The sequence below is a fragment of the Phoxinus phoxinus genome (assembly GCF_949152265.1).
Source record: "Phoxinus phoxinus genome assembly, chromosome: 20".
Taxonomy (NCBI): Eukaryota; Metazoa; Chordata; class Actinopteri; order Cypriniformes; family Leuciscidae; genus Phoxinus; species Phoxinus phoxinus.
In genome coordinates this window covers 5,146,661-5,166,947 of record NC_136895.1, presented here as the reverse complement: position 1 = coordinate 5,166,947, position 20,287 = coordinate 5,146,661, and the positions used below count along the sequence as shown (strand labels likewise).

The following is a 20,287-nucleotide window of genomic DNA, read 5'->3' as shown; positions in this document are numbered from 1 at the left end:
TTACATGATCAGATACAGTGATTTTATGGTAGGCTACTTATTTCTGTCAAGTGTGTGTGGGGTGGAATGATAATACGAAATATTGACTAAAATGAATCCTTATGTTACACTTAACGTCTTTAAATGCAGCTTAATGAAAATATATCCATCATCAAGATATTATTCAAAGACCAAAAATAAATTTGTGGAAGCTTAGGTTTCGAGGTCATGCGAAACTGAATGGAGACAAAAATATTTAATTTCGTATAATTGTGATTTCTGTATCATGGTAGTTGCATGGGTCAACGATTAATCAAGGATTGTGGCAGAAGAATGCGATTTAGCGAATTCACTATAAAATAACCTTTTAAAGAACATGTTTGACCTTGTTATTTGTTTGTGTATCGAGTTATTTGAATATATTGGAACAATATTATGTCATGCAACCATAATGCATGACATTTCTGCCCCCTGCTGGCCGGGAATTAAACAGACCACATGCACTTTCGTTTTCTCGATATCGAGACGAACATTGCACTTCTTGCATCCTCGACTCTCTTGCACTTCAGTGTTGTAAGTATGTTTTAATTTGGTTTGCATTGACATACTGAGTTATGCGTTCCTCACAAAAATAACCATAGCTAAAAAAAACTAAAGCTCAATTGGAAGGTTTTGAAAGTTTGAGAGAGGTCTGACATTTATTCAGCGATGCAAACTATCACATCTTTAATATATGTAATAATTGGTCAAAAAGTAAAATCTTATTCGATTAGCAAATGGACCCTTCTCATCTAACTTGTCATAACTTTGGCTAATAGGCAAGTTTTGACGCTACACACAGTGATAAAGAAGTCCATGTGTTTCATTAACACGGCTCAGTGTTCATGTGTCCACACGACAGAGTTAAACTGAGTTTATTCGATTATTAAGTCAAGTTAAGTCACCTGTATTTATATAGCGCTTTTACAATACTGTTTCAAAGCAGCTTCACAGAACAGGAAAATAATGCATATTATGTAAATTATTAATATAATTGTATATATATATTAATTATATATTAATATAATAGAAGAAAATAGCGTCACAGTCCAGCTTAAGTAAGTTTAGTGATGGTTCATTTCTGTTATAAAAAAAGTTATTCATTTGGTTTATATATATATATATATATATATATATATATATATATATATATATATATATATATATATAGCCGCTCTGGAGAAAACTCAGTTCAGTTCTCACATTGTAACGATGCGGCTGAAGCAGAAGCAGGATCCAAGTGCATCAGTTTTTATTAAATAAACTCTTCTAAACGTTAACAACTTTAAACATAGACTCGGGAACCGCCAACATACACCGTTAAGTAGGCTACTCACAAAGACTGAAACTAGACACGTGTCTTAAAGCTGCAGTCCGGCACTTTTTTGGGTTTAAAAATATCAAAAAAGACATTTTTGAAAAAAAACGTAACCAGCCAGTGTTCAAAACGATCTGCTTGCCTTACCTCGATTCAAAACGGTAATCTTGTAATAGGGATGTTCGCCGGAGTCAAATGTGACGTCACGATATGGGCGTGGTCGCGAACTGGTTGGCAGAAAGAACCAAAACATGTCGCAGACTCGCAGCAGTCTACCTGTGTTTTGTCCAAGGGCGTAGATTTGGTTTAAACATTGGGGGGGGTTTCATGTGATCATGGTATAAATATTGTGGGGGGGTTGTAATGCATAGATTTAAATATTGGGGGGGTTATATCCCCCCCAACCCCCCCACAAATTACGCCCCTGGTTTTGTCAGCATATGCTAATTATTTGTCCGAAGAACCAAAAAAGAGATATAAGGTTAAGCTTTTATATAACCAGGGTTCATGTTCTCTGCCTGATCAATATCACCTGAGTGAGAATTGGAGCAAAAGCCCGAACACATGGCCAGATTTGACATTCGGCGACATCTATCTGTATCTCATCGACACGCCATCTATGTTTACCAGAGAGTCGATGAAGGCGTACAAATCTTTAGATGCCTATAAATTAAGTAATAATTACGAATATGACTTGTTGTAACCATAGGCGTAATTGTATGGGGGGACAGGGGGACACGTCCCCCCCAATATTCAAAGAAGGACAATTTGTCCCCCCCAATATTTGATCATACTGTATGATTGATTATGCGGGCAATATCGATGTCCGAAAATATAAAATCCCGGCCGGTCTATTTCCCAAATCCATTCGACTGGCCTTACTTACAGATTACAGATCCTAACTCTTCTTCTGTTTGGTTTCTCCTAACTCACTGACGGTGCACGAGCTACTAAAGGTAATGGGAAAACATGACATGGATTTCAGGAGAAATAGGTTTTTGTTAATGTATAGTAGGCTGCATGAACAAAAACCTATTTCTCCTGAAATCCATGTCATGTTTTCCCTATACCTTTAGCTCGTGCACCGTCCGTGAGTTAGGAAAAACCAAACAGAAGAAGAGCTAGGAGCGCGAAATCTGAAAGACATTAGGCACATATATCGGAATGGTAAATATCCTGTATTTGGCTGACATAATCCCTTAGATAACGACCAGGTGAATTTCACTAGAATTTCGAATTGTAGAATTTGTGAATTTCGACTGTAATACTATACACAGCTTGTATGAATGGGAGGGACTATTGACAAACTATAGCCGACAGATAGCTAACGTAACTGTACGTTTTCTCTCTCTCGATACCATCGTATCAATTGATTTTGATTAATATGCGCGAGGGAGAGAGAGAGAGCAGACAGCTCGGGTGAGTGCGCGCGCGCGGCCGGGGCTCGCGCTCTCTCTCTCTCTCTCTCTCTCTCTCTCTCTCTCTCTCTCTCTCTCTCTCTCTCTCTCTCTCTCTCTGCCCTGTCAAGCGCCCTGTCAAGATGTGTCAAGAATTTAATTGTGATGCAAAAATATTCTTCCTATTTTTTTTTTTTTTAAATACAGCATTTTGAAAATAGGACCTACTGTATGAGCCTACATTGGCCTACAACCTGTATTTATTTTATACAACGGTTAAATTAACAATAAAGTTAACATTTGTGTGTTACTTTTTAGACACAATATTGTTTGTTTCCCCCTTTATTTCGCCGACGAGAATTTCATAATGAAACTGTAGTCCAACAGACAGCGATTTAAAAAAAAAAAACTGAAATCCGCGTTTTGAAGGAATCATTTGATTCAATGAATGAATCGGCAAATCGGTTGAATAAATGACTCCAACAACTCGCTTATTAAGACAGTGACTTACTGCCACCTACTGGCGGGTTTAGTTTCATATTTAATGAATAGCTTTATTTATGCAATTGCACATTAAGTGTAAATATATAGTAGGCTAATGCCAGTTCGGATGCCGCTTCTGTGTCACCTCTGCACTGCAAGGATGGATTTTTATCTAATTATTTAATTTGACAGTGGTGCTGTGTTATTCTAATAGAATTTATGTTAGAATTTGACATAAAAGGTGATGCATACCTCTAAATACGTTTAGAAATAATTTCCATATTTAGGTGAAAATGTCCCTGGAAATCAATTTAAGGTGGCAAATATTGCCCCTTAATAAAAATGTTAATTTCAGTCACTACTGTGAACTGACCACTGGATAGAATATGTTAAAGGGGGGGTACAATGGTGTTTCATGTATTCAGAGTTGTTTACAGTGTTAAAGAGATGGATTCTCATGCTAATAATGGCCAAAGTTTGAAAAGTTATTTTGAACGAATAACAGAGAATTTCTGTGCTGAAAATCATACTTCCGGGTTGCAACACGTTTCGGCTGGTTTTTTTCTATCGTAGATCTAATGACGTAGACCAGAGTGGAACTCCTTATATGAGCATTGCTCTCGGAAAAGCGCGTTCACGCACACGTCGACCAGAGGAGAGAAAGACCGCGCTCATCGACGCGCTACTACCGGAAATCATCATCATCAGCGCTAAATAGGAATGGTTGATGTCAAGAATGTCTCCAAAAAAGTGTGTTTTGGGATGTGAGGGAAAGTTTACCTTGTTCAGCTTCCCAAAGAACCCAGTGTTACTGGAACAGTGGATGCAGTTTGTATGTTGTGGATGCTCCCGCTTGACTCTATAGCTCCGCCCACGCCCAGAATCAAGGACCTCGGCTTTTTCCGGATAGAATCGGAAAACTGTATTTTTATTTTATAAATATGATGAAACTAAAGACTTTTTGGAGATATGAAGGACGCACTATTACTCTATAGGTACTCAAGATTAACATGAGATTGACTGAAACTAAGTATTTTACCCCCCCTTTAAATATGAATATCTTTGTGAGTCTGCTGTCAACAACAGGCCTAAACCAGCCATGGTACCAGTACAAAATCAGTAAAATATCATCTAATGGTATTATCAACAAAACTTTGAAAATATAGAGATATATTTTTGTTAATATTGCACACCCCTAATGTATAGTATTAATTTTGATTTCTTCAGGTCTTAAAAAGGTCTTAAAAAGCCTTAAATTTGAATTAAAAAAATGTGCAGATACCCTGATTAGTACATAACTGTTTTACTATCATTGCTCAAGACTTGATATTCGAAAATTGTTATCCTGTAACAGTAATTTAATCAAAATGTTTATAGCCACTATATGTTTATAGAAGAATATAAGAGAGAGATCATGGCCGCTTTGTTGTCAATTCAGGCTTGTAATTGATGCCGATGCTGTAATCATTATAGGGTGAGTATACGTTGGTTTGACGATCCGATGAAATAAAATTCCTTGTTGTGTTATACAATTACAAACATTCGGACTCTGACGTTTATTTTATTTTGATTAAAAAAATGTGTGCATGCGCCAACACAAAAAGTCCCACAGCTGTCCCCCCCAATGTGTGATTGACAATTTCGCCCTTGGTTGTAACTAAGGATAACTGGTAAATATGTTACAACTAGAGTAAAAATACAGGTGTAATTTATCCATGGGCTATATTCAAAATTATCTTACCTCTGATATATAACATTGGTTAAGATATACGTAAAATGTATGAATGAAAATACAATAATTTGCCATTAATTTATAAGGGTATGTCAGTGTTATTATACTTCCATTGCTCAGTCACAGCATGCACAAAAAGTTATGTAAACAAACACTTTGACACGTCTTCCGCGGTATTTTGTACAGTTATTCATTCATTCATTAACCCATCAATGCGATAGAACCTACTAGTAACATTTATTTACAAAATTAGTTTTAATTTTTAACGCAAAATGTAGGTAGCAGCATGTAGATCGTGGTCCGCTGGCTCCCATTGTTTTCCGCTGGGTATAGACGCCTAATTGCAGAAATTCAAAGCTTTCTTTCTTGATTCAGGCTGTTTAGGTACACGATAGAAGCTCTTGGGGTTATTACTCTTATCGAACCTGTTAACACAGCCGATCACAAAGCACGATACAACCATTTTCTTCTGTGTTTGCGCTGCGCTTTAAGCGGTCATTACTTTTCTTCTGCCAACCAGAGCGCGTCGTGACGTCACGCCGAACATCCCTATAATGATTTAAATTCCAGTGGTACTGGTGGATTTCCGCGGGAATTTCGAGCATCTTTGCGTCATTACGTCACTTCTGTACAGATAGAGAATGAGTCCCCGGCTAGCGTGTGTGGATGATGGTGGAGATTTAGCTTAGCACTTGGTATGGCGGATCCCGAAAGTTTAAAGCGACAATCACCAGTGACAACTGGAGATTCACCAGTTGTAAAACCCAAAGACTTCAGACTTCAGAGTGGCTACAGAAAAAAAAATATTTTTCACGTTTTGACGTGATATAAGCAATCGTTAGATTTAATCAGCATGATATAGCTACTGCAATGCTTCCCCCCACCCCCCGAATTTGGTCAGAACAAACGTGAATGTTACTTACTTGTTCAGATGACATTTTCCGATGAAAATTCTAATGTTGACACTTTCAAAAGGTATACTCTGACATTGCTGATGACAGTACAGTATCCACAGCGACAGACAGGTTCTCCTCAATACATTGTGTTCATCCGCGCTGTTTCATGCCGATTTACTACCCACGCACAGTTAATAATTCCGCGAATAACTGCAATTGCAGATTTCTAACAGAGATGGCGACAAAGAGGAAAAACGACGGACTGCAGCTTTAAATACACAGGCAAACAAGCTAAACAAGGGGCGTGGCTTATTAGAAACGCCTGCGAAGACTAATAAAGAAGAAAAACTACAAAGGACTACAAAACATGGCGCAGGACAGGAAATTACAAAAAGTCCACACAAGACAGGAATTAGAATTATATATAATGGTGTCAATGCAGGCAGATCAATAATATTGTTGAATATTAAATGTTCCCAACTAAGCAAGACAAAAGATAAAGGCGACAGTGTCAGGAACCCAAACTCCATCAGAGACTGAATGGAAAATATAAAGCTCTGGAGAAACCAGACTCAGTCGCTCACTTCTCCTCTGGCCAACGAGCCAACAGTGTGTGATTATGATTCAGGAGCATTACAGGTCAGATTGGATCAGAACATACATAATATTTATCCATTAAATTATGATTGAGCATTAGCACTGAAGGAACGAGGAATGGTGATCAGTGTGTCCTGTAGTTGGGCTCTTGATTGTTTTATTTGTTTATCTCTGGCTCGTTTAACTGCGTTCAGAAGACTCTTGTGCTGTGGCAGAAGTTGATGTTGGCTGTTCATCAAGGTCATCGTGAAGTGGTTTTGCTGCTAATCATGTGATATGCGACTATCATGAAATTATGAGAATGTATTGTGTGAGCAGGAAGTTATTAACCAGTGTCATTTAGACACTCGCATACATAAACAAGCGGCATATGAAACGCAACAATGGTGACATGTTTCATGACAGCATGTATCCCAGCATGCATTGCAGAATGAATAATCGTCACCATTGTTGAGGTTTGAATGAGTGCTGATGTGTAAGTGCATGATGTGTAAGGTCAAAGTTAAGACTTAAGAGCACAACGGTAACACTTTACAATAAGGTTCGTTAGTTAACATTAGTTAACTACATTAGTTAACATGAACTAATAATGAATTGCACGTCTACAGCATTTATTAATCTTTGTTAATGTTAAATTCAACATTTACTAATACTTTATGACAATCTTGTGCACATTAGTTCATGCATGTGAACTAACATGAACTAACAATGAACAGCTGTATTTCTATTAACTAACGTTAACAAAGATTAACAAATACAGTAACAAATGTATTGCTCATGGTTAGTTCATGTTAGTTAATACATTAACTAATGAACCTTATTGTAAAGTGTTACCAGCACAACTAAAACAACACTGATCACCAAAAAACTAAACATCAACATTTAAACCTCTGTTGATCTCATTAAAAATTAATAAAAGAAATGAAGACAAACTGGACTGTAATAAGTGAAGATGTGATGCTGTGAGTTGTTTAAAGTCCCCCTGTCGTCAATCATTTTATCTCATCTTTGATCACCAAAATTACATATTTAAAAAAATGTCTTCATGCCTTAAAGCTCCTAGATCACTTATGATTTTCCACAGCTCATGTGACCCTGGACCACAAAACCAGTCACAAGGGTTAATTTGTTGAAATTGAGATTTATACATCATATGAAATCTGAATAAATAAGCTTTCCATTGATGTGTGGTTTGTTAGGATGTATATCTGGCCGAGATACAACTATTGTAAATCTGGAATCTGAGGGAGCAAAACAATATGAACATTGAGAAAATCTCCTTTAAAGTTGTGCATTTATGTTCACGATTGTGCTGCACTCACTCACAAACATACATGTTTTATACAGTGCTATGCATAAGTTTAGACACCCATTCTAAAGTTGACTAAAAAGAGGAATAAAAAATCATCTTTTGGAAATTGAACTTAATGCCTTAATTAAAAAAAAATAGGAAAAATCCAACCTTTAAGGACACCAATTTTCTTTGTGAATGAATAATGTATCGTAAATAAATAAATGTTCTTCATTAAAATACAGGGTGCATAAGTTTGGACACCCCTATGTTAAATTCCCATAGAGGCAGGCAGATTTTTATTTTTAAAGGCCAGTTACTTCATGGATCCAGGATACTCTGCATCCTGATAAAGTTCCCTTGGCCTCTGGAATTAAAATATCCCCACATCATCACACACCCTTCACCATACCTGGAGATTGGCATGGAGTACTTTCCATAAGATCATCTCTCAATGCAAATCAAACCAGCTGTTAGGCTAACTGAAATAAAACCATGCCAATCTCCAGGTATGGTGAAGGGTGTGTGATGATGTGGGGATATTTTAATTCCAGCCTCTTTAAAAATAAAAATCTGCCTGCCTCTATGGGAATTTAACATAGGGGTGTCCAAACTTATGCACCCTGTATTTTAATGAAGAACATTTATTTATTTACGATACATTATTCATTCACAAAGAAAATTGGTGTCCTTAAAGGTTGGAGTTTTCCTATTTTTTTAAATTAAGGCATTAAGTTCAATTTCCAAAAGATGATTTTTTTATTCCTCTTTTTAGTCAACTTTAGCATGTGTGTCTAAACTTATGCATAGCACTGTATATTTACAGTAGGAAATTTACTAAATATCTTCATGGAACATGATCTTATAAGAAAAATGGATAATTTTGACCCATACGATGTATAGTTGGCTATTGCCACAGATATACCCGTGCGACTCCAGACTGGTTTTGTGGTCCAGGGTCACATGTTGTCTGGGTTTTTTGTCTACTGAAATTCCTTGGAAAGATATTTTTGTAGTGATTCGTCAGCAGAACAATCCAAAAACACTTTAAAACTGAAGAGATGCATGTCTGTCCCTCACAGCCTCACTTTCATTCCCGTTACACATCAGAGATGGCGCTGCTGTGAATAAGGTCTTCTGATTGTCAGGGTGTGTGTGTGTGTGTGTGTGTGTGTGTGTGTGTGTGTGTGTGTGTGTGTGTGTGTGTGTGTGTGTGTGTGTGTGTGTGTGTGTGTGTGTGTGTGTGTGTGTGTGTGTGTGTGTGTACAGAGTAATCTAAGATCTTGCATTGCTGTCTATGATTCTAGGCACATCGTCAGCAAACATTACCTTCTCTGATCAACAATGTCATACACTTTTGGCTGTGACAATTTCAGCAGCAAGCCTGAAACCGTCAGTTTTGGTCCAAGCATTTCGGACTCTTTTTCAGCACCACCTTCAAAGACTGTTCGCAAAACTGAAAAAACAACACAACCTCAGATCACTCCTCTAGGTAAAATAACACAGTAATTCAAACAACCTCACAAATAATTATAAGAAGTCGTCTCGCTGTCTATTTCAGACTATTATTTTTTTTATACCTTAACAGATTTCATACCCTTGCTGGAAAACCAGTGGAGAAACATGGATTGGAGTGAAGAGTAGGTGAACCACAGCTTGGAAACAGTCATATCTATGTCACGAGATTGAGGCGTCTAACAGCATTGATGTGTTTAGAGCGAAGCAGACCCTGATGGAGTCGGTCCGGTCGTTTAAGCCGGCCAGCGAGAGCGTGCCTGAAGCCAGGGTCCTGCTGATCGGCCCAGTCGGTGCTGGGAAGTCCAGCTTCATCAGTTCTGTCCAGTCGGTGTTCTCTGGACGGGTCATTAACAGAGCCATGGTGGGATCGTCCTCCTCTACCAGCTTCACCAAGAAGGTAAACATGACTAGAGCTGGAAGCTTTCAAATCAAAGTGAATCTGAGGTTGGCAATACACATATTTGACGTCGTTTCGAGCTAACAAAATATGTTCTGAGAATGTTTTATGTTATAAAAATGTTGTTTGTTTCTGAATGTTCTCGGAGCGGTCAAAACTTCCAGGTTTTTTAAATGTTTTTTTCTTGGTTGTTCTTGTTAATATGAACATTAAAGGATTAGTTCACTTCAGAATTAAAATCTCCTGATTATTTACCCTCCCCCACATCATCCAAGATGTTCATGTCTTTCTTTCTTCAGTGGAAAAGAAATGAAGGTTTTTGAGGAAAACACTGCAGGATTTTCTCCATATAGTGACTTCAATGGTTATCAACGGGTCGAAGGTCCAGATGTGAGTTTCAGTGCAGCTTCAAAGTCTCGACACGATCCCAGCCGAGGAATAAGAGTCTTATCTAGACACACCAGCGGCCATTTTATATATATATTTATAAAACGGTTAGTTCCAAACTTCAAATCCTTGATTCTGATTGGTCAATAGCTGTGTTTTATTCATTTTATTCGCTTCACCCAACGGTTCTGTGTATCACTACACAACACCCCTAGCAACCGCTCTTAGCAACGTAAACACATTCATTGATGCTATAGTAGAGTATTGTGAGGGATCGAGTAAGCGAGTGTACCTGCATTTACAGTAGATTTAGCATTTTCCATCAGGTCAGTCCTATATTCATAATAATAAAAATCAGTTTGAATGTCCGCTGCGATATCTTGTCTTTTTAACAGTTAAGAGGTTTTCCCGTGCCCATAGTCATCTGTCAGTTGCGTCTTCCTTCTCCGTGATCACAAGTTTGAGTCCTTTCAATGTAAAAGTCTTCTCTGCTGACTCACTCACTCATAAACACAGTCTTTGCCGCCATCTACTGGCGAAATAATGCATGTACATCTGCTGCTGTTCACGGTCAGAGACTATTTTTTCAGCGGAAGGCTTTTAGTGATTTCACTTCATGAAAGTTACATAGATAAATATTTTTCGGCTTTAATATTTGCATTGTGTGGTAACCGTGGTAACTCCGCTTCGCGTCGTGCCTGACAACGCCCTTCAGCCGTGACTTATTCACGATACAGCACAGCCTCTCGTACCTTATTGCTTACTTATACACTGAACAAAATTATAAACGAAACACTTGTTTTTGCCCCCATTTTTCATGAGCTGAACTCAAAGATCTTAGACTTTTTCTATGTACACAAAAGGCCTATTTCTCTCAAATATTGTTCACAAATCTGTCTAAATCTGTGTTAGTGAGCACTTCTCCTTTGCCGAGCATTTGTGGTTAAAAATCAAGCGTAGCGTCAGTTCTGGCAGGTCACGTTAGTCAAGCTCGCATCAGTGACTCTCAGCTGATCCACGTCTACCTATAGGAATACGACACTATCACTGTATATAATCTCCTTCAGTATAATCCCCAGCTATCGCGTTTCTCAGGACGAATTACCCTCCTCCCTCCCCAGCTCCTCCTGTCTCAGTCAGGATTTGGCATTCCCCTTGAATCAGAATAAATTCTCGAATTATGTTGTACTTTAAAATCTTGAATTAAATATATTTTGCATACATTCATGTTGGTTCTGTTCTGTTCACCCTAAGGGGTGTTATTGCGGCTCTTTTCCATGCTAGACTTCATGGATGCGCAGGGAGTTCTTGCCCAGAACAGAACCATACCGCCAATCCAAACTGTATGCTAATTGTCAATCATATTTGACGATAGTGGTCCTGACAGAAGTATATAAATGTTTATTTTGTTATAAAATGGCCGCTGGTTTGTCTAGATAAGACTCTTATTCCTCGGCTGGGGTCGTGTCGAGACTTTGAAGCTGCACTGAGACTCACATTTTGACCTTCAACCCCATTGGAGTCACTATATGGAGAAACATCCTGGAGTGCTCTCCTCAAAAACCTTAATTTCCTTTCCACTGAAGAAAGAAAGTCATGAACATCTTGGATGATGTGGGGGAGAGTACATTTAATGTTAATTCTGAAGTGAACTAATCCTTTAAAGCTGCATAGCGCAAGATTCTGAGTGTTTGCAGAACTATGCCACCTCTGGCGGCAAGTGAAACTGCAGCCAGAGATGTGCACGCACTAGACAAAAGTTTTCTTTTTTTTATCTTACGTGGAGTTTGCGTTGGTGTTTGAAATGAACTACAAGCAGGTCTCTTACAATCCATCTTCTACGGAGAATGCCGGCGAATACACAAACCTGCCAGACATCGCTATGTGAGCGTGCCGTGAACGCGCATGACGTCACGCCCAGTCTCAAACTCCGGCCCGAATCCCTCTTATTTATTTTACTTTACAGGATTATAGAGACAATCTCAGTGATCAGAGAAGGGCTCATTCAGCCCATCAGGCAATTGTTTAAGCATGTATGGGTTAGAAAACGGGTATTTTTAACATGAAAAGTTGCTTAATGCACCTTTAAGAGAGCATTACCTTTTATCATTCTTCTAACATTATGGTAATGTTACTTTTGAATTCGTAACATTTAAACAAACGTTAGGCAAACATCCAACTAAACGTTTCATGAACGATTTATAAATAATGTTTTAGTGCTAACGTTATTAAAGACCAGATAACTTTGAATGAATGTTTTATCAACATAGGCTACTGGAAGAACGTTTGTTCGTAACGTTGAGAGAACCTTTCCGTAACGTTAGCAGAAGTCCTGAGAAAATTAGCAGGGTTCAGTCCATATTTTGTCCAGTTTTTGCAGAAAGTCGTGGTTTATTTGCGTTGGTGTTCCTCAGCTCCGCTCGTTCTGCATCCGCGGGGCCGGAGAGACGGCGGACGAGCCCACGGCTCTGGTCATGTGTGACGTCATGGGCGTCGGGGAAGGAGAAACCACCGGCCTGACTCTGCACGACGCGCTGTCGGTCATTAAAGGACACGCGCCAGAGGGACACCAGGTATGCTTTATACATCTATATATGGTTATGTAATATTAATATTTTAAATGACTTAAATACGCTTGGTACTTTTTAAATGCAAAGGTAACCTCCATAACTACACAGGTGATACCGTGAAAGACCACCTTATGACCACATAATACTTAAATTATGTACTAAATTCTATTTAAATATTAAATATTATTTCAATCAGGGGTTTTCTTAACTTTTTGAGCACCAAATATGATGACTCCCTTGTAAAGGACCCCGATGTTAAAAAAGTATAAAATCTTTCAAGTAAAATATGAATTGTAATATTATTAAGACAACCAAATTATTTATTTATTTTTCCAAATGAAAGAATTGGCTTTTACATTGTCATTATGCTAAAAACAAATCGTTAAAATATTATCTTAGATAAGTAAACAGTGTAAGCTCACATAGCTCAGTGTGGACGAAGTGTGTATTGGTCAACAGTTATTGCTGTGTTTGTGTGTGTAGTTTAGTCCCGAGCAGCCGGTTGGAGCCGAGACTGTGGGCTACGTGAGGAAGCCGAGCGCCACAGATAAAGTGCACTGTGTGGTGTTTGTAGTGGACGCCTCAAAGGTCGCCTCGTACGCCAAAAGCTTCGGCACAACCTTCCAGCAGCTCAGAGAGCACATCAGCAACTTAGGTGAGGCGCTGAGGCATTCAACATTCAGTCCCACAGAAAAGTGTTATAAGCCAAACCAAACCAACCAGCAACGAGGCGGATCACAACATTACAAACTTTGATTTGAAGCAAAAAAGTGTTTGAAAATCGGACAAAGGTACAAGACTGTGAACTTAACGGCTTTACTGAGGGAAAGAACTACAATCCCATGAGGCATTGCGAACGGCATAATCGATGGAGAAATATAAAACTACTGTTGATTATGTTTACAGCCCTCATCCTTCCCTCGGGTCATTTTGACCCGAAACTCATTTATTAAAATGTTAGAAAATTGAGTGTTCATCAGAAGGGTCCAAGACCCCAGGAGTTTTGTCGCACTTGAACCACGAATACACACACAAAAAATTTAATGAATTCAAGGATTTGATGAATTTGTGGTTGAAAATTTTAAAAAGTAACACATCCTTCCTTCACGGGTCACTTTGACCCCCATAGGAATGAATGGGATGCGAGGAATGCTTCAGTTCACGTAGAAAAACCTAAAAATAGAAATGCTTAAACTTTACCAAAAAAATATTTTATAATGTCTACAAGTGTATCTGAATGCACACTGAAGAGAACTGGCTTTAGGACCCAGCGGAACAGCTCATTTGCTTCATATAGAGATATAAGGCCATCTAGAGGCAAGAGTCATGAAATATCATGTTATTTTATTTTTGTTCCACAAGACGTCGGCAAAGTAAGATATTTTGAGCTGAATTAAAAGGGTTATGCGTGAAATTGTGAGTTATTTTGAATTTAAGTTGAAAGAATGTGAGGAATGTGCTAACATTACTATTTATTTATTCTTTATTGATCTAATCTAGTAATTTAAAGATAAATCAAATAAAAAATACCAAAAAAATCTCCAAGAAAATTGCATTAAAAATAGAAGAAAATATGATCAAAAGGAAATAACATAAGCTTTCTGGACAAAAAAAAAAAAAAAGTATAATTTTAGGGCTTCGGGTCATTTTGACCGTTGAGGGAAAGATGTGTTACAAAGTGCGAGGGAAGGATGAGGGATATAAAAACAATATAAGTTTATTGCAAAATATATATTTCGAGAGCGTAAGGAGGCGGTCTCAATTCCGTAATTCGCAGTGCTTCATAGGAGTGGGCGGAGCTAAAGATATATTTTGGCGCATTTTGCTTGTTGCTGCTTTCTGATTGGTGGAATTGCTGCACTGCATCATGGGTAATGTAGTTTTTCGCCACAAATTCCACTATAAAACAATTATTTTAAGAAATAAACTGAAATAGTTGATTTTTGCTTACGAGTGGTTTCAGTTGTCCCTACATTTTTTTTTTTATATATATTTAAAATACATTTTAGAAGGAAAGTTACTGATGAATCATGATTAGTTTGTGAAAACATTCTTGTACAGATTTCACATACAAATGTGTGCGTAGTACTGCGTACGCATGCTCAGTGAATGAGATCCGATGCGTTTTTTGAACATTCACACACGGAAACCTATTCTAGAAGAGCCAAAAAACAAGAACTTTGTTAAAGGGCGCAATGTGGCCTCTTCAAGAAACCGCAGCTGTGATGAATCTGAAACTCTTCTTATTTGCAGGCGTACACCAAGTGGCATTACTGACCCACGTGGACCAAGTTTGTAAAACTACCGGAAGTGACATCACCCAGGTGTACAGGAGCCAGAGTGTTCAGCAGGCCGTACGTCATGCTCGATGGTTTAACTGTGTCTCCTACTGTCTGCCATGAGCTTCCCATGATCCTCTCTGTCTCTCTGCAGATGGTGAAGGCCGGAGCGCTGCTGGGAATGGCCACTTCCTACATTGTCCCAGTGAAGAACTACTGCTCAGAGCTGGATCTGGACGAAAGCACAGATGTTCTGCTGCTCAAAGCTGTCGATCACATCTTGCAATATGCCAATCTGTATTTCCAAGACAACAGAGATTAAAGCACTTCAGGAAGAAAAACGTCACATCGCAAATTCCCCACATTCCCCAAAATGAGTTCATCTCAGATTTGTCCCATTGAAATGTTGATGCCAAAGCTTGTAATTCTTTGATTAAAAAAAATGTGTGGTGATCTGGAGTTTATAAAACTTTAACCTTCTTTATGCGTTTGAATTGTCTGTGAAATATCAGTGAGTTTTGACTAAAGCTTTGGGTTGGTTGTGAGGTTATTCGGTTATATACGAGGGTCTTGTGTGTTTTACTCTTGTTTGATGAAGACACTTATTTAGCTAGAGTTGATGTGCACCCTATAAGTGCCCAAAATACAGAAGTCCTGTTTGCATAAAAAAAAAAGTGTGGTGGTATTTAAAAACTATGGATGCTTGTTCCTGCCACAGAATCAAACAATTAAAAAGATAATTGCTTTTTATCACACCATTCAGGCTTTATATCTTTATTATAATGATTTTGATATAAACTTGGACTTGTGAGAGAAAATAAGTCAGAATTGTGAGATTAAAGTCACAATTATCTTTTATATCTTTTTTTTTATACTTTTATATACTTTTTATACTCTTATACTTTTATTTTTTCAAAAACGCTTAATGTGTGAATGGCTCCCAAGACCTATTAATAAAAAATATATCCAACAAATGCGCCATTATAGGTTTGCTTTTTCATTCGTAAAAACGTACAATTATATAAAAAAATTATATGATTATATGAATAGGAATCCCTGGATGTCAGGTGACTGCTCGATGTGACAGATTGAAAAGGAACATGTACTATGTTAAAAACGCATAAGTCTGTTTACACTGTAATATATGATTATATATATATATATATATTCGCTATTTTGAATATGTAGAAAAGTCTATAAAATATAAATATGTAGTTTATAGTTATTCGGAGTTTATCTGTGATCAGTTATTTGGCACGATTGATTGTTCTGGTCTGCGTGAACACTAGGGGGGGGGGGAGCTCGCGGGATTTCTCCATTCTACATAAAGCTTGCAGTGGAGATATAGCGAGTGCGAGTTTTCTGTGATTTTAATCTTCTTCCCCTTTTCAGATATGAAGTGTAATGATAAGTCAAAATACTTTGATATGATGGTAAAATATGTTTAAGAATATGCAGACGCGAGTATTATATTGATTGTGTGTTTGAAATGTTCAAATGGTTCAGTAATTCAGTAATGCGCGAGCTCAGGAATCCATTTTAAGCACGTTGGTCATGGCGTTAGGCCTATATAATAGCGCGAAGCTCGAGTATGTTCGATAATTTGTGTATTTAAGGTGTAATCCTGTTTATTTAGTGCTGATTTGTTAACCTGCTGAACAAAGGTGAATGTATAGAGGATGTAGAGGAGGGAAGAAAGGACACACCCTTGTGGTGAACCTGTTGACATAGTACGGATTTCTGAGAAGGTGTCGTTGACCAATACCCTCTGTGTCCTGTTGGTCAGAAAGTCTATAATCCACAAGGTAAGCTGGTGATCCAAGCGAAAGCGGGTGATGAGCTTCTCTGCCAGGATATATGGCTGCATGGTGTTGAATGCAGACGAAAAGTCCGCAAACAGAAGTCTGACAGTAGAGTTGGGGGTTTCCAGATGTTTTGGATCTTGTCTAGGATGAAAATTTTTGCATCGTCGACCCCCCTGCCCACCTGATATGCAAATTGAAGTGGATCCATCATTGGATCTGATACCTTGGTAATATAGTCTTTTATGACTCTCTCCATGGCCTTCATTACCAGCGAGGTTAGGGCCACAGGCCTGAAGTCGTTCAGGATTTTGGTGGTACCCTTCTTGGATATAGGAATCACCGTAGAGTATTTCCACAACTGGGGGACTGTGCTGCTGTTGATAGAGCACTGAAACAGGTATTGGAGTACACCCCCCAATTGCTCAGGACAGTGCCTAAGTGTCCGCCCACAGATATTGTCTGGGCCTGGTGCCTTATTTACTTTGGTCCTCCTAAGGGCGCTGACCACTTCTCCAGTGTCGATAGTGATGTCACAGTCATCAGGTTCGAGTGAAGAAATTAACCTTTTGAGATCAGAGCTGTTATCTTTCTCGAATCTGGTGAAAAAGATGTTCAGGTCATTAGGTAGTGAGGTCGGGCTGCAGCCTGCAACCTAGATGTGCTTGCGACTGCCAGGACTGAAGTTAACTGCTGCCATACTTTTAAGGCCCTGCCATGCACTGCGGAGGTTGCCCTGGGCGAATGTTCTCTCCACCTTATTTTTGTATCTCAGTTTGGCCTTTTTTATGGCACACTTGACCTCTATTGACCTCTTTCTTTTCTAACTCAGAGCCGGTAAAAAATACCCTCTTTTTTTATTTAAAATCTCCTTTAGGTCCTTAGTCACCCAGGGTTTGTTGTTAGGGAATATTGTGACCCTCTTAGTAGGTATAATACTGTCCACACAGAAAGAGATATAAGATGATACTGTATCCACTTGCTCATTTAAGTCACTAAAAAAGGATGTCAGTATGGACCAGTCAGTGGTCTCAAAACATCCTTGCAGCTCCTTGATGCTTGATACTGCTTAATGTCCCTCCTCCCTATGCTGGAGCTAATAAAATGCCAAGGTGGTCAGCAGAACCAAGAGGGGGCAGGGGGACAGCTTTATATGCTTCTGACACTGATCCATAGCATTTATCCAGTGTCTTTCCTGAACGGGTGGGACAGTTGATATATTGATAAAAAACATTTAAGAGATTTAAGAGATCTGTCCATTGAGCAGTGATTAAAATCACCAAGAATGAATTTAGGGGCGTCTGGGGATATAAGTTCAAGTTTATCTAGCGTTTTTCTAATACAGTCAATGGCTAAGGACTCTTTAACATTTATTTCTGGGATAAATGTAGACTACACTCTTAGAAGAAAAGGTTCTATATAGAACCTTAAAAGGTTCAATAGGCGCTTCGTATTTGGAACCCCTAAAAGGTTCTACACTCTTAGAAAAAAAGGGTTCATTGGGGTTCTATATAGAACCATAGGGTTCTTTACTCAACTCCAAAGAACCTTTTATGCTAAAAAGGTTCTATAATGACAAGAAAGAACCCTTTCTTGGGTTCTGTATAGAACCTTTTAGGGGTTCCAAATACGAAGCGCCAATAGAACCTTTTAAGGTTCTATATAGAACCTTTTCTTCTAAGAGTGTAGAATTTAAAAAAGTTGTGGAAATTCCCTTGGTATATAAAAGGGACGCAGGGAAACAGCCAGCAATTCAATGTCAGCATTGCACAATTCTTCCCTAACAACAGTTTTCGTACACCAGCTCTTGTTGACATACAAGCAAACACCGCCTCCCAGCTGCTTGTCTGTGAGCGTGGAATCTCGATCAAGATGTATGGGGGATCCAAAGCCATCAATATGCAGTTTATCATTCACATCGTTCGCATTAAGCCATGTCTCAGTAAATGCCAGAACAGATGCGGTCCGATATTCATACATATAATTTACATTGGCTTGCAGTTCATCAGTTTTGTTGCGCAGAGAGCGCACATTGGCTAGTATAATACAGGGAAGTGTGCGATATTTATGATTTTTTCCCCTTTTGAGTCTGGCTCTAATTCCACTCTTCTTTCCTCGCTTTGTTACCTTTCTCTTGTGTGTGGTGTCTTTATCTCTCTGATGTTCACACTGGATCTCATCTGGAAGCCTCACAGAAAACGCAACTTCATGGGAATAATAATGTTGCATTTGCAAGAGAATGTGCCTCGACTATGTAATCCGCCAGGGCCGGCCCGTAAGCGAACTAAACGGCTACTTGGGGCATTGAGTTTTTCTTCTTTTTTTTTCATATTAGATAACTTAAACAAGTGACATAAATGAACGAATAAATATGAATGAATGAATAATTCAAGACAAGAAAATTCTGATTTCATGATCAAGGCACTATTACAGACTTTGTTGGATTCTGCCATGATGCATGTACAATCCAGCAAAATCTGTTACAATAATAATCTATAAAGTTTGAGGACAGTTACACCGTCAATAATTGTCATTGTTGTTGCTGTTATTATGTTTCTGATTTCTCAGTTTTGTCATTATTTTAGCAAATAATTTAGAGTTAGTAAAAGAGTAAAGTAAAAGTTAAACGTTTTAAAAACAAAAGTGAAAAATGTAAAAAGCCTCAAAGTAGTGATATAGGGGAGTGAAGATGAATTGGACTTCCATTATGTGTCTCCACAAGTACTTCAATCAGACTATTTTGTTGAACCTGAAAACCTTGAACCACTACTTACCTCAGAGTCCGATGAGTATCCAAATGAGGTCCTGGAACAGGTTCATGAGCCCATGACTTCTGTGGAAAATGACCAAGGGGAACAAGAGCCACCTCCGGGGACCGACAGTGCAGAACAAGAGTTTAACTCACCTGCCGATGAACAAGTTCCTGCTCCCATGTCGCCTGCTGAAAGTGACCAAGAGAGTCAAAGAGAGCAAATTTACCAGCTGCCTAAAAGGGAAAGATACCCACCAAGAGTAATAACCTATGATTAACTTGGTGCAACGTCTTATGATGTCAAGCAACTAAATGGGATCTTGCAAAGATCCATGTCTGTCGACATGGTTGCTACCTGTTCAGCAATACCGCTACCAGTTGCCTTTGGTGTATAGAATCCACTAAATCTTCTGGCTATTTTGATCTTCTGCTATTGGGTTTACGTATTCGGGAGTCAGTGAGTAACCACTCACACTTAGAGCACCAGAGACCCGGGTTCCATCCCCACCAAGGGTAACTTCTTACAGCAAGACTGAACCATGGAAGAAAGCCCAGCAGAAGAGTCTTCACCACCCACTAACGTCGAACACATCCTGACTGCACTCTCCGAGCAGGCCACAACTATTCAGCGACATGACCAGGCTCTGTCTGAGATCCTCCATCTTCTGAGCCTCCAGTCCCAAGCCTCTTTACCCCAAGAACCCCAACAGTCTCTTGGCCCTCTATCCAGATCCACACTGACTCTCCCTTCTGAGCCCAGATTACCAGCCCCAGAGCGGTTCGATGGCACCCCTGAGAGATGCAGAGGATTTATTACCCAGTGTACTCTGGCCTTTAATCTTCAACCCAG

The 20,287-nt window shown here is 38.8% G+C and overlaps 1 protein-coding gene across 1 annotated transcript; it reads left to right on the top strand.

Moving 5' to 3' along the window:
- Nucleotides 1-445: 445 nt before the first annotated feature.
- Nucleotides 446-15,866, top strand: LOC306988909 (interferon-induced protein 44-like). The gene is made up of 8 exons (XM_079594109.1): nt 446-552; nt 9,040-9,224; nt 9,321-9,372; nt 9,449-9,647; nt 12,449-12,607; nt 13,088-13,259; nt 14,858-14,958; nt 15,038-15,866. The coding sequence occupies exons 2-8, from the start codon at nt 9,077-9,079 to the stop codon at nt 15,203-15,205; spliced, it is 999 nt and encodes a 332-aa protein (XP_079450235.1). The 5' UTR covers nt 446-552; nt 9,040-9,076; the 3' UTR covers nt 15,206-15,866.
- The last annotated feature ends 4,421 nt before the right edge of the window (nt 15,867-20,287 follow it).

Excerpts from the sequence above, each read along its gene's own strand:
- LOC306988909 (XM_079594109.1), top strand. The coding sequence starts at position 9,077 with ATGTCATACACTTTTGGCTGTGACAATTTCAGCAGCAAGCCTGAAACC. Across the intron at positions 9,225-9,320 it reads ACCTCAGATCACTCCTCTAG|ATTTCATACCCTTGCTGGAA; the intron begins GTAAAATAACAC and ends ATACCTTAACAG. Across the intron at positions 13,260-14,857 it reads AGAGCACATCAGCAACTTAG|GCGTACACCAAGTGGCATTA; the intron begins GTGAGGCGCTGA and ends TCTTATTTGCAG.